The 14,800-nt window shown below is 38.5% G+C and overlaps 1 protein-coding gene across 2 annotated transcripts in view; it reads right to left on the minus strand.

Annotated features, from left to right (window-relative positions):
• Window positions 1–14,800, minus strand: part of ARHGAP42 (Rho GTPase activating protein 42) — a 171,228-nt gene that overhangs the window by 128,683 nt on the left and 27,745 nt on the right. For both annotated transcript variants that reach the window (XM_074570942.1, XM_074570933.1), the window contains exon 2: window positions 1,145–1,240. In XM_074570942.1, the coding sequence (XP_074427043.1) occupies window positions 1,145–1,240 (96 nt within the window). The remainder of the gene's footprint in view (window positions 1–1,144; window positions 1,241–14,800) is intronic.

Genomic DNA, 14,800 nt, shown 5'->3' on the forward strand with positions numbered 1-14,800 from the left:
CAGTGACCAAATACCAGCTATCTTTGATGACAGTCTCCCAACTATCACAATGTTGAAGGGTGAGGATGAAGCAAACCTTCCTAGTGAAAGCAAGCAGGTCAGACCTTCTGTCCAATAATTAGTAACTCAGGAAAACGGAACTATTATTGAGGGGAGATGAGATTTGAAAATAGGTTATAATAAGAGATACGCCTGCAAAAGCCTAAATCTGAGTTTCCTCTCTGCATTACACAGATCTTTTAAAAAAAATACTAACAAGTCCTACGTTCCCTTTTGTACTGCCAAACCATTTATTTTTAGAAGCAACTACTCTTTAACAACTATCTTCCTTCCTCTCAGATGTTTTGGAAGAGACATGGGGGAGGCCATGTGGTGTGTAAGACTCATGATACTGAATTCAGCCATTCCAAAGGTGGATCACAATCCCAAATTTCTCACCAATAGGAGCTAGAACACTCCAGCTGCTGCACTACTGCCCAAAAGCATCACTGGAACCGCAGCAATGCCTTGCAGTAAAGAATGGCTGAATTTGCTGGAAACATTTCCGGGATTAATCTGCTAAGGGAAGAGTATTTTGATGATATTAAAGAGGCTTATGTTCAAGACAAGCTAAACTGTTCAGTTCTGTGAATGACCAAGTTCTGGGCGTGCGCAGAGGCAGAACATTACGCAGCTAGTAAATTTAACTGGCAAAAGTTCAGACAACTATATACTTAGGAATGAAGAAGTTGTAAAGAACATATTCCTGGTTTTAGACCCTTCCTGTGTCTTACTAGGCACTTAAGTGTTTTTTTGCAGACCTATGTTACTTCATAGGAAACTTGTATGCCTTTTCTTATCCCAACGAAAACTGTCTGCAAATTAAAAATAGCAGCAGAATTTAGAAGATTCACAGTTGACTCAGTTGACAAAGTAATGCTGAATTCCTCTACAACAAACCAAGCTATATCACGAAGACACCATTTTTTTGCCATGTATTTTTAAAGTCTTGCATGTTTTCCACTTACTGAAATTTTTCTATTTTTGTTACATGCTCCATTAAAAAAAAACAACTGTGAATTTCCCACTATATTTGTGGTATCATATTAAATATATAAGAAACAATATAAAATGTTACTGCAAGCAGAGCACATAATGTACTTACCGATATTAATTTCATCATCAGTTTCAGCATCTCCAATACACTCAAACTGGAAATCTTGCAAAGACTGTGAAAATTTTTGCACTGCCATAGATAAATCTAGAATTCAAGAAAAAAAAAAAAAAAAAGAAAATCAGAATCACTCCACAACAACTTCACTGGAGCAAGGTTTCAGGCATTTCTGCATGAAACATTTTTTCTGTCTATAAATTTTTCTTTCTAGTATCTTTTTTGGAGAGTAACCTCATTCAAAAATCACCATTTCAAAATCAAAGAACGTGAGATATCCCAGAAACCTAGGAAATACGCTGATGCTAGATTTCAAACATTAATATACGTATTATGTTGACAACTGAAGAACTGGGTTGTCCATAGATCATAAGCACTAGTTTCACGAATTAGGCAGAGTGGACCTTTGGACCAAAGAAAGATCAAAGCAATCCAAACTTCATAGCATAAAGCTTCATTAGAATTGTACACACTCCAAAAATAACCAAAACAAACCAACAAAAAAACCAACCCAAACCTAAAACATAAATACATAGTATCAATGTAACCACATTAATCCGTTCTTTTCTTTTTTTAGTATACTAATGGCAAATGCGGAGATGAATGTGATAATGGATGAACTCGGTCAAGACTTAAAAATGCTACCAGTCCAGATGAGCCCAGAAAACCAGCAACAATTCTCTATGTCCTAGAGGACGTATCTATGGTATCTATTTTGAAGCTAGGAAAATTGACAATTAAGATTCTGGTACCTGCTAAATCTAATCAAAAGTCATGGTAAGGATAAGTTGTGAACAAAAGCCAAGTTATAAATTCTGTTTCAAAAGCATCATGTATCTGTCTCTATCCTTGGGGATGTTCAAAAGCCATGAACATGGTCCTGGGCAACTGGCTCTAGGTGGACCAGATGACCACCAGAGGTCCCTTCCAACCTCAGCCATTTTGGGATTCTCTGATTTCTTTAACCCTCTGTTATTGTAAAGCCATAAATACTCGTTTATTCAATGCTGGACACAAAATTTGACGGCTAGCCTTTTTCCTGTCATGAATAAAACCTAGCATATATAAATACACAAATTGGTCTAATGTCCTAAATCAAGACACACACACAGACACACACACAAAAAAGAAAAAATTGTCATTTAAATTTCAACAATCTCCAGTAAGAACCATTTCACTATCCTAAATGAAATTATGGTTGAAAATCTTTTTAAACACCTCCAAATAAGAATCCACACAGTAAGATGACAGAATTATTTAATTTTTTTAAATTAAAGGTAACCACTATCAAACAACAGAATCCCTACTAGGATTTTGTCCTTCCCCTGCATTTACTAAGTGCCTGCTGTTTTTGTATTCTCACATGCAACTATAGAGTACACCAGTCCACCAAGAGAACCAGTAGCCTTTAGACAATAGAGACATGAGCAGATTTTTTTCTTGTATTAGTAATGAATTCCATATGCTTATCTGATAAAGTGTAAAGTTACCCAGTGTAAAGAACTGGGTAAACAAATTCTGTATCTTTTTGATAAAAAGCATGGAAAACAGGGAAGAATGCTCCCCAGAATTACTGCATCCTTACTGAACATTTCCTACTGTGCTGTACATGAAGATTACATTATTAAATGTATTAACAAATTAGATGCTAAACCCAAAGTGTTTCCTACTGTTTGTATAGATGAAAATAAAATAGATCATTATAAGCTAAAGCATTCCATTTTATGCAAACACAGCATCTTTCATATCGAAGTAACTGATTGTTCTACAGTTCCTAGAAAGACCTAAACTTTGATTTGTTTGCAGCAGAATGCTTTGAGTTTAAAGGGAAGAAACACAGTTTTATTGTTGGCTCTTGCACCAAGTTACTACACTGAGTCCTAAACCCTTCTATAAAATTTCTTCATACCAACTGATGCCAAAAGGAATAATATGGCCTTAAGGTGATTGAATGAAAAAGATTCTATACTGCAAACAGGAATGCAGAGTTATTTCCTCTGGACAATCTAATAGCTGCCCACAATGACCAGCACCTCTGTGAACGTGAAAGGAAATGAGGGAGCATGGACTCTTCCCCTATCACTCTTCCCCACGTGCAAGGCTCAGTGGAACAAATGTCAAGGGAAAGGAAAACAAATGATAAAAATATCCAAGGTGGAGTCTCCATTTTATATCCTGGATTAGTCATACACAGATGCCAAACTGTCTTTCGCTGTGTCAGCACATCAGTGCTAACGCGCATACATTTGGAACCTGACAAGAGGCATATTTAACCTAACTGGGAAATAGTGGGTATTAAGAACATAGTAAGAATTACAGAGCTCATTAGATAACTTGATAAAATCATCCAGAATGGCACCACTTGGAGATTTCTGCCTCTACATGAGGCCTACTCTAATAGCTTGAAAGTATTAAAAGACACCATATTAAGGTTAAAGCTCTTCAGTGTGGCAAGGAATAAAATAAAGTTCAAAGATCAAGTGTTTCCTGTGACACTAATCTACAGGTTCTGTACAAAGTTAATTTTACCTGAAAATACAAAAAATATTATCCTACAGAAAATTCCAGCTTACTCAGACAGCTTCGTAGAGGCTGTAATAGGAGTTACTCTGTAAGAACTCAAAGCTCAACATGGCAGTTGAACCACCAACATTGGACCAAGTGATGCAATTAGATATATTTATCAACTTCATTTTTAGGACCATCATCACTTTACTTAATTACAAAATTCACGTGGTCACAGGAAGGACCATCTGTGCAATAAGCAGGCCTCCTTTAAGAGATACAAAGATTCAAAACTGAATTAAATCGGATTAAAGAGCAACTGCCTCTTCAATCAAGAAGAGGCAAATGATACCTCTACCATCTTAATCTTGTCTGGACAAAAATGAAAAGAATAGAGAGACGGAGCAGAGACCTTGTCCAGCTTTACAAGATGTCATTTATCACTGTATGTTCCAAGTCTTAATGTCACTGAGATACCTCGATACATCCTGCTCTTTCTAGACATAGGAAGGTAAATCATCACACCAAACAAATCACCTTTTTATCATCTGCAAGCTTTGTGGCATTTCAAGAGTTGCTCTTACTCAGCTGTTTATATATACATCTTGATAGTCATGTCCCTATTCATGGGGTCCACATAAACTAGGATATTTCACTCAGCCCAGGACAGAAATTCTTTTTGGAGCGAGTCAACTGATCTTCAAAGTTGCTATAACAACCTTATCAGCTTTATTGACTGACAGTCCACGTCTATTATCCAGGGAAGGATGGCCACTCATAAGTCTCAATGGTAACATAGATGTTGCCCCTGCTCTTCTGTAGGCACTCAAATCTCTGTGGGTGCCAGGGTCTTTCTATGACCATGTGACCCACCTTCTGGATGCAGGGAAGGAGGTGGACGTTGTCTATCTGGACTTTGGGAAGGCCTTTGACACCATCCCCCACAACATTCTCCTGGAGAAGCTGGCGAATCATGGCATAGACAAGTGTACTCTTCGCTGGGTTAAAAACTGGCTGGATGGCCATGCCCAGAGAGTTGTGGTGAATGGGGTGAAATCCTCTTGGCGGCCGGTCACCAGCGGTGTCCCTCAGGGCTCAGTTTTGGGGCCAGTTTTGTTTAATATCTTTATTGATGATCTGGATGAGGGGATTGAGTGCACCCTCAGTAAGTTTGCAGATGACACCAAGCTAGGTGGGAGTGTTGATCTGCTTGAGGGTAGGAAGGCTCTACAGAGGGACCTGGACAGGCTGGATCGATGGGCCAAAGCCGACTGTATGAGGTTTAATAAGGCCAAGTGCTGGGTCCTGCATTTCGGTCACAACAGCCCCAAGCAGCGCTACAGGCTTGGGGCTGAGTGGCTGGAAAGCTGCCCAGCAGAAAAGGACCTGGGGGTGCTGGTGGACGGCCAGCTTAACATGAGCCAGCAGTGTGCCCAGGTGGCCAAGAAGGCCAACAGCATTCTGGCTTGTATGAGGAATAACGTGGCCAGCAGGAGCAGGGAAGTGATCGTGCCTCTGTACTCGGCACTGGTGAGGCCTCACCTCGAGTGCTGTGTTCAGTTCTGGGCCCCTCTGTACAAGAGGGACATTGAAGTGCTGGAGCGTGTCCAGAGGAGAGCTACCAGGCTGGTGAGGGGTCTGGAGACCAGGTCATCTGAGGAGAGGCTGAGGGGGCTGGGCATGTTTAGCTTGGAGAAGAGGAGGCTGAGGGGAGACCTCATTGCCCTCTACAACTACCTGAAAGGAGGTTGGGAGGTGGGTGTTGGCCTCTTCTCCCAGGTGAATAATGACAGGACCTGAGGAAATGGTCTGAAGTTGTGGCAGGGGAGGTTTAGATTAGATATTAGGAAGAATTACTTTACTGACAGAGTGGTCAGGCACTGGAACAGCCTGCCCAGGGAGGTGGTTGAATCACCATCTCTGGAGGTATTTAAGAAATGTCTAGATTTGGCACTTCAGGGCATGCTCTAGTGGCAGAGATTGTGGGTTGTTTGGTTGGACTCGATGATCTTAAGGGTCCTTTCCAACCATGAAGATTCTATGATTCTATGAAAGAGTGAAAACCCACCCTGCTATCCCTCAGTTGCCAGAAGGATGAATTTCTAACCAGCAACTCTGTTAACATTTATTTTCTGACAATACTCACCTGTACCTTTGTTTCTTGTTTTCCCCAGTTCCAAAGGAAGATTCAGTTCAGCTTTGCAGTGAGGCATATAGTCAGAAGTAGCCATCTACATACTACTTACAGTCAGTAGAAGGAGATAACTGAGACAGAATTGCCTGTTTTAGTAAGAGTTGAAGCAAGTTAACTGGCCAGCAAGAGGGTGGCTTTATTTGGTGGAGCTCTGACAGAGGAAGTGCTATAAAAGTGTACTACAATGTGACCAGAAACAATAAAAGGATAATGGCAGCTTATCCACAAGAAAGAAATGGAACACTGGTATTGAATATGGATACATATAATACCAGCCATCCGTATCATAATGCTAATGAAAGAGTAATAAAAGTCATCATCCATTCAGGAAAGTCACACAGGATTTGGGAAATGCATTACTCTCTTGTACTTCTTCCTGAAGTTTTAGATTTTTGATCAATCTGTCTAACAAATATTTACTGAGTAGAAATATAGAAAAAAACCCTCTGCACTAGCCTAGAAGCCAGGTTTATTTAAGATTCACTTTGTTTCAAATTGACAAAAAGGAGGATTTAATTTGAACTGTAATATATTAACTTATTTTAGGCTTCAGATAGGGCCTTACATGTTGGATACAGGATGATAAAACTATGATGCAGTCCCTCTGTATTACTAGAATTGTTCTTCAACTTTCTTGTCCTAGATTTGTTAAACATATCATAAAATAGATTCTTATATAGAGCCTTGAGGAGGTGGAAAGAACAATACATTGCAATAAAGTGATGAAACACTGGATGCTATTACCTGAATGACGAAAGAACGAGTATATTAGTTTTAGCACAGCCCTTCCCAGCAAGGATCAAGTTCTACAGATAAGGAAACTCGGTAAGATTTCTACAAGTTGGTAAGCACAAAGAATTTTTTTGGTTAGGGTGGGAAGGCTGTTGTTTGTTTTTGCCAGTCTGACATCTAGAAGAACAGAAGAAAGCCCAAGCTTTCAACAGCCAAACAAGCTCCAAAAGCAGAACTTTATGCACTTGCAAAGGACCCATATCCCTCCCCTAGTAACAGCCTGCAAGAAACTGTTCTCAGCAAATACATCAAAGTCAAACTCTTTCCACTTGTTTACTTGCAAAGATGACTTCATTAGCAAATGGAGTTCCAATAACGAACACTCTTCCTGACTGATGTCAATCATCCTGGAAAAGGTTGGTATCATTCACTGGGTTAATAAAGAAAAGCAGCAGTTGAAACCCAGTGAGAAGATTAAACATGCCTAAATGAAGTCCTGAGCGCCAGCTGGAATGCAGTAAACAGGACTTCAAACAACAGACGCTTTGGCTAAAACAGCAACAGCAACATATCTGGTGATCTGACACAGAGCTAGTTATTACCGTATGGCTTCAAAGGCAGGAGAAGCAAAGGGGTGATGGCTGAGCTGGCAGGATATTAGAGGCAATTCCTCAGTCAGCTGAATTTCAGGATGGTTGAAGACTGGAAAGGAGACCACGTACAGTCACCTTTGCTGTTTCCAAACTTTGGGCAGTTTGATTCCTCTAACAGATATGACCAGATGCATTGCGGTGCCACGCTTGATGACCGATCTCATTTGGTCATGCACTGACACATATGTTTATTTAAATCCAAGCATTAAGGAGCCATAATACGTCAATAAAACACAACAGAAACTGAACAACATTGCCAGAGTACTTGACAAAACACCATGCTACAATGCAGAGAACTATTTATCTAGCTCATTGACTTTTACTCCTCAGTATCTGAAAACATGTCACTGTTGTGGGGTGTTGTTACTTTAATTGCTTTACAAATAAATTTATTTTCTTGATTTATTTCATAAGTAACTCTCATCCTGTAAACAATTTTTCTGGCTAAGTTATTTAAACACTTGAAAAAGTAGATTTATAACAGAGACATTACTACTGTGAAACAGCAGCTACGAGCATATTTTGCAGCATTCTTACTGCACCAAATGACAGAAGCAAGGAAACATTTAAAAATTCATACAAATGAAAAAAGGGCTTTTGGTATTACAAATACAAATCCGCAAAACATTATTTTATCCAGAAAAATACTCGTGAAATATGCGTCTCCTTAAATACTTCATGACATGCTTCTTTACTGTGAAGATGAACCGGGAACAGCCCTGGTTTTGTTATTTTATATGAGAATGAGCTTCACAGAGGCAAGTTATATCAACAGCCAGAAATAAGCTGGAGGAACAAGAACACCCCACTGAGACGCACTGAACTTCAACAGCTTCTGTGTTTGCTACAGTCAATTTGATTGTAACTAGAACATGTCACAGTGGGACATCTTTTTCCACATCATAGACTGTAAACACAGCAGCTGGCAGTATCGTTATATTTTAGCAGTATGAATGATTAAGCAGTTAAAAGACGCGATCATACAAGACTGCCTTTATCACAACTATATTTCAAATTTCTTTCTGCCTTAAGGGCTTTCTCATTAAAAATCCCAGCTTCACAGCTGTTGGTCTTAATTCAGAAGACAGCACCAAAATGCATTTTCTTCACAATTTTCGCCTCTTTCCACTCTTGATCACTCACTACTGCTTTAAAATCAAAAATAAATGAAAATCAATGGCTGTAGGTAACTGCCACATACAGAAAATCTTCCAATTTCATGATGTACATGATAGCAGGTCAGCACAAACAAGGGCACCCATAAAGGACTTACAAATTAGCCCAAAGCAGCAATGCTGAGCGTGGGGATGTTGGCACATATCTCACTATTGCAATTAATTCCCTCAACCTAACATGAAAAGAATTCTGGGTTTCGCTACCAGAACAGGTAAGCCCAGCTTGATAAAACATCACCACCATAACACAAGGGCACACCCATATCACCTATAGTTAGAAAGCAATTTAAAATACATGTTGACATGCCTTTTAAATACACACAAAAATCTGTACAGTCAGCTCATACACTTTCTGCCACCTTCAGTTTCAAGCGGTTTTCAATACCACATGTAGTTCATAGCCTATACCATTGCATGGAATATTGTCCATGGCACATCTATTTTTAGAAGTCTATTTGATGAAATTATTTACATACACACACAATTGTTATTCTTTATGTCCCAGCTGAATTAATTTGTGGATCAAATTAACTTTTCTGATTGTTATAGGAAAAAAAAAGGAAAAAAAAATGAAAAAAAGAAAAAAGAAAAAAAAGAACTTTTATGACTGATCACATTTTTGCAAATTTCTGCAGAAGAATTTAATTTGGCAAAACACAGGGCAAGCTGGCAGAGTGGAGAGGCTATCTGCAGGGGCAGATGGAGCTAATGCTGGCCACTTGCCATAATGTCTTCTAAAGAAGCCACAAGAAAAGACCACAAGGGAATCCAGAATCCAGTGCCAAAGATTTTGCAGCACAAGGGCCATTGCTCGGTATTGACACAGTCTTTCATTGTTGCTATCAATGGACTCTTTATGCCTTCTATTTGCTAGCTTCATTGGTGTATATTCTAGCCAACTTGCTATTCATGGAACAATAATAAGCAACTAAAATAAACAACCCCCTACCCCAACAATCCCACATTACTTTTCCACCTTAGGCTCAGTGTCGTTCTCTTAATTCCAGGGAAGCTAATTTCTTTCTCATAGTCTCCAGGGAAAGGACATCAGCAGAATATGTCAACATGTAGACCATGCATTGCTGCATTCCTCTGGGGTTAAATAAAGCACTATAGCAGTTTGAAATTTTTCAGTGTCATTTTCTTACTCATTAATATTTCCATGAGAAAAGTGCACAATTTATTTTCTCATTCTAGTAAGCACTGAGAAATCCCCTTGATCAAATGCAACAAAATCCCCGCTTTCTTAACACTGTGATGCAAGAGCTATCGAAAAGCCTGTATCTTCCACAAACTTCATAGCTATTCATACCAAAATGTTTAAGTCTGAACTTCCTTATGTTAGAAACTTGTACAGTACTTCGGATATTCTTAGCATTTCCCTATCAGTAAGGACTAAATCCAAAACATCCTTGAAGACGACACCCCAAGAACAGAACACTGATGTTTAATAAGAGGGGGAATTTTAGGCCATGTTTGCATGCTTGCTTGATAAAATCATACTAAAACTCCCCAGAAACATAACTGTTGAACCAAATAATGTTATATCCCTGAAAGACAAATATCCCGTCTCTCTTTTGGCTATTCATCTCCTTACCCCAACTGACTTTGACTCTAGATGTTGACCTAACCTTAGTCACATAATTAGAAGAACAGAAAGAAGTGAACTTTAATTTAGTATGCAAAGACTGTAAAGTCTGTAACATGACTAACTCGTTTTGACTTTGCATAGTTTTAAATACATGAAAGAATAAAAATGCAACTAAAAATGTGTGCCCTATAACCATCAATATGGAGGACAACACAGACTTTGTACTGTACATCTGCTTCTCTAAAGTTAAGGCACATACGCAATTTCACAGCTCTTTTCCATATTAAGTGGTGTAATTTTATTCTGCTTCGATACTCACACATTCCTGTATTTTACTTCTCATTACCTCGTTGCTACAAAATCCCTTCTTTCTCAATAATTTAGTTTATAAGACTGTTCCACAATACTATTGCATTTGATTAAAACCCAAACTGACTATGCAGGGAAATACTAGGGTCTATTCCTTCCAATCATCAAACCATATTCACAAAATTAATGCAACAGTAAAACCTTTACAAATGACTAATCACATGGTTAAAAGCAGAACAGAAAATTTTCCTTTGCTACCAATTGCGTATTTTTTTTAATATTTTCCATAAATATGGCTAAAAGTTTCAGAAAACATTTTGTTTCATTTCTCTTTTAAAATTATAAAGATTGGCTGTAGGGTATAACTTAGAACTATTTCTATCATGTTATTATATTTTTCTAAATTACACTCAACCAATTTTCATTCAGTAAGCTTTTTGGCCAAGATCCACAGTAAGGATTCCAAATATTTCCAATACTGGGATATTTCAATATTTCTTCTCTGATAGAGAAAAATAGATCTTTGAAAACAAGCACATTTCCCTGCTTTTTGTCACTCTCAAATAATGGAAACTCAGAACTCACTCACCCACGCTCTTCCGATATTTTCCCTTCTGTTGATAAAACTATTCCATAGTTATGAATCAGGGAGATCTCAACTCTTTAGTCTAACTTTTGAACCATTTAGTAAAGCACATGAAACACACCTGAGAAGCAGCTAAGATTATATCTGATTTAACATCCAGTAAATAATCCCTCCTTACCCTTCTTCTTGTTTAAAGATTTATCTGACATTCAAGTAGCTTACTTCAGTTGAGGGCTGTGTACCATTCTTTTCCTAAGCCTACTGCCTTTCACAACGCTTTGCTACACTTTCCAGAGAGATGCAGTTTGCTGGTCTCCAACTTACTCTGTAAATCAAAAGAGTCCAGGTCATGGTGGCACACAAGATGTTGTGGCTGAGCCACGTGATGAATCCTTTGTCCACATAGTCTTCATCATCCACTAATCCTCACACTACAAATGGATATTAACATTAATATTAATTACTGGTGAGAGCCTTGTGCAACGTCTCAAGTTGGTGTAACTCAAGGCTGGTCCAAAATCTCAGATGTAAGTGTACAACATCTTTCAGATGTCTGTAGTACTAATGTGGATAGCACACCAAGGTATCGAATTCAAGGACACACAGCCACGTGGAACCGCTTGGCCAACACCAAACACCACATACATGCTGGTTCCCCTCCCCTTTTCAAATACAATTAGTTTCAGGTTTGTTTCAACACTCATTTGAGTGACAAAAAGAATAAAGCAGCAGTCTTAGCATAAGATTATACAGAAATCCTAAAGGACTGGAAAAGGCTAGAATATGTCAACATTTTTCCCTACACTTTTTTATCTTCTTTTTTTGTTAGCTTTTCATATCTTCTTCTATATCATTTTACAGTAACTTCTGCATAGCTTTCTACCACTCCGTTATCCATCCTAGGTTCCTAAACTTCCTTCCCTGCAATTTTGCTTTGACCCTCAACATACTTTCTCTTGCTCCTTCCGGGGATTTTAAATGCTCTTTTATGATCTTCCACATTCTTCCCCCACCCCGTGGATGTTTATTTCCCAGAACAGTGTTGGCCTTTTCCAGAGAGCTGGGGCCACAGCCCAGTCTCGCCCCCCCCAGTCTCTTTCATTGAAACACAGTTTATCAGGCTTGCTGTGTCATTTCTCACTCCCCCTGGCACATCCCAGAGACGGCGAGCAGTGCGCAGGCAGAGAAGCACCACAAAAAAAGGACACAGAAACTAAGAGCAGATGCTGCCAGAGGCTGAAAAAGCAGAGAGTGACTTCCTGTCTGGCAACCAAGGAATTGCCAGAAAAAACATGGGAATTCCCACATTTCTAGTGAAACATTGGGTATGGGTGCATTAGACAGTTTTTAGTAGTATTTTAAAATACAGTTTTCTCTGGTTTTCTTAGCCTTACAATGCGTCCACAGAAATTTTAAAAATTCATATGCCAATTTACCCACAGTGAAACAAAGCAATATATGATAATATAATTTCACAATATAATTAAGGCCTACGTTGTAACACATTCCTAATGAGCCACAGTTCTGACTATCTGGGCAAGATTAGTTCTGCCGGTTCTGTGCTGCATACACGTACGTGTAAACTGGGGCATAATTTCTCTACTACTATCCTTACCCAAATGTATATCCAGGGGAAAAAATAAAAAATAAGGTTAGTCAGTTCTGGTATGAATGGGGAGATATTAAGAAACTGCTTCTAGGAAAAGCAAGAATAAATCACTGCAGCACTTATCATGCAGACCTTCAGCAGTAAAAATTTCTGCAATATATCTTTAAATGCTTTTATGTGCCATGATTTTTACATTAAGTAGATTCCCCTGTTCTGAGAAGAGAGCTGCTGGAAGGAGGATGGGTCACATTGGCCTGTGCTGGCCGGCGGGGGAGGGATGAAAGGAATGAAAGCAGTTATCAAGGCATTTGTAAGTAGTGAGCTCTTGGAACAACATTAGAGTTGAGGGTCATGGGAAACAGAAGCTTCGCTCACCCTTCTTCCTGGCAAAGTTTTCTGCACTTGGGCAACAAAGTAAAATGTTTTGTAAGAACAGAAAGAGAAGGAGAGGGGAAAAAAAATTAAAATGTGTATATTTAGCTCATTAAAAAAAAAAAAAACTAACACTTTGCTTTAAAGGAAATGAAACACTTTCTATATGAAATTCTTTCAGGCTCTTAGAGCTCAGGAATACAACGCTTGATTGGATTCCTTTGATCAGACAACTAATATCACAGTCACATGAACTACAGTATTGCACATAACAGGGTTGTGGCGTTTTTCTTCCCTAACACAGACACACACACAAACAGATGTAAGTAACATTTGTTTAGAGGGTCAGATACGTGCTTCCAGACAGAGGACGGAACTGAGACCTCAAATCAAGCAGGATTTTGTCCAGGGAAGTTAAATGGCACTAAATGTCTTTACCAAATTTGGCCTAAAGGAGTTTTTCGTACTCAGATAGTCCACTCCAGAGCCGATTCACTACATAGCTACTTCTCACGACTTGGGGAAAGTGGATACCAAACACATCAGTTTTATATAGCAAACTATCTTAATATGCTAGTTAAACCCTCTTCTACCTTCAAAATATGAAAAGAATTCAGAAAATGCAGATATGAAAGCCATGAAAGCACTTAAAAGCCTTCAAGATACATTTTTGAGAGGTTTAATTCAATCACTTGCAGTATCCTACACTGTTACCAAAACACCTACATGTTCATAACTGGTAACTGGAGGGGGGGAATCAGCCAAACAAAATATTCTTCATTAAATACTGACATGCACAACTACAAATCTGTTTCACCAGGTGAGCTCCTGTTTGTACAGCTTGTGAATCAGGTGTTCCCAAGGAGTTTGGAGTTAACTCCAATTTGCATGTGACTATTTCCTTAACAGTTATGAAATAGTTTTTGTACTTTACATACTTTCCAGTTTTATTGCATTCAGCTAAAGTGGGCAAGAAATAAACCCTGTAAAAAGAAGTAATCATATTAAATTTCTCTCTAGGTACAAAACTATTTCAAAGAACAAGCTCTTTGCATTTTACAGGAAAGAGAGAAACTCCCCTGACATTCATTTCATTGGACTCTTTTATTTAATTAACTTCTCAGAGAAAAATAAGGAGCTTTAATGATCTTGTTCTCTGCTGAAGTCTGCCTGGTTTTTCGTAAGTCAAATAACTTGCAAGAAGGACCAGCTAGGCTTCTACATATTTCATTTACTGTTTTTTTCAACTTTTAATTCTCTGGAATTTTGGTCTACTTTCCTGTCACGAAAAGATTTAGGAACATATGACAACATCCTCTTGTTATCTTCCTGGCAGAGTGATATCCTTTAATTAATAATCCTACCATCCATTAGTACTAGTAGTGTTTATATTACAGCATGTGTAATGAGTTCTGAACTAACTATTATCACTCGTGAATGAGACCTTGTCATTAAAACAGATAAATAATAACTAGGTTGTTTCATTACTCTACACTTGGGTCCGGTCAAGAAACAAATTAAATATTAGTAATTCTTTGAAATTGGGGAAAAAAAGGAACAGAAACAGAATTATCATTAATGCCATTCCATCAATCCACGAGACACCTGCATTTAAATATTACGTACAGATTTTGTCTTACTCCTTGACACCATCCCAAAGTACCTGCGAAAGCTACAGGGAAATGAGGCTAAGGGAAATAATGGTAAGAATATCCTGTTTCTTTAAACACACTCACAGCCAGCAGCCCGGAAAAGACAACTGGGGAGACACAGGAGTTCTACAAAATCACAGGCAGTACAGAAATGGTGGCTGTCTCTTCCAAAGTGAAGATGAAAGGCTATCTAACACAGCAAGACGCAAGCTCAAAACAAAGAAAGAAGATGCTTTTTTTGTAAAATGCGTACTTAAATCATGAAGCTCCAA

Source organism: Larus michahellis, chromosome 1, assembly GCF_964199755.1.
Source record: "Larus michahellis chromosome 1, bLarMic1.1, whole genome shotgun sequence".
In the NCBI taxonomy this organism is placed as follows: domain Eukaryota; kingdom Metazoa; phylum Chordata; class Aves; order Charadriiformes; family Laridae; genus Larus; species Larus michahellis.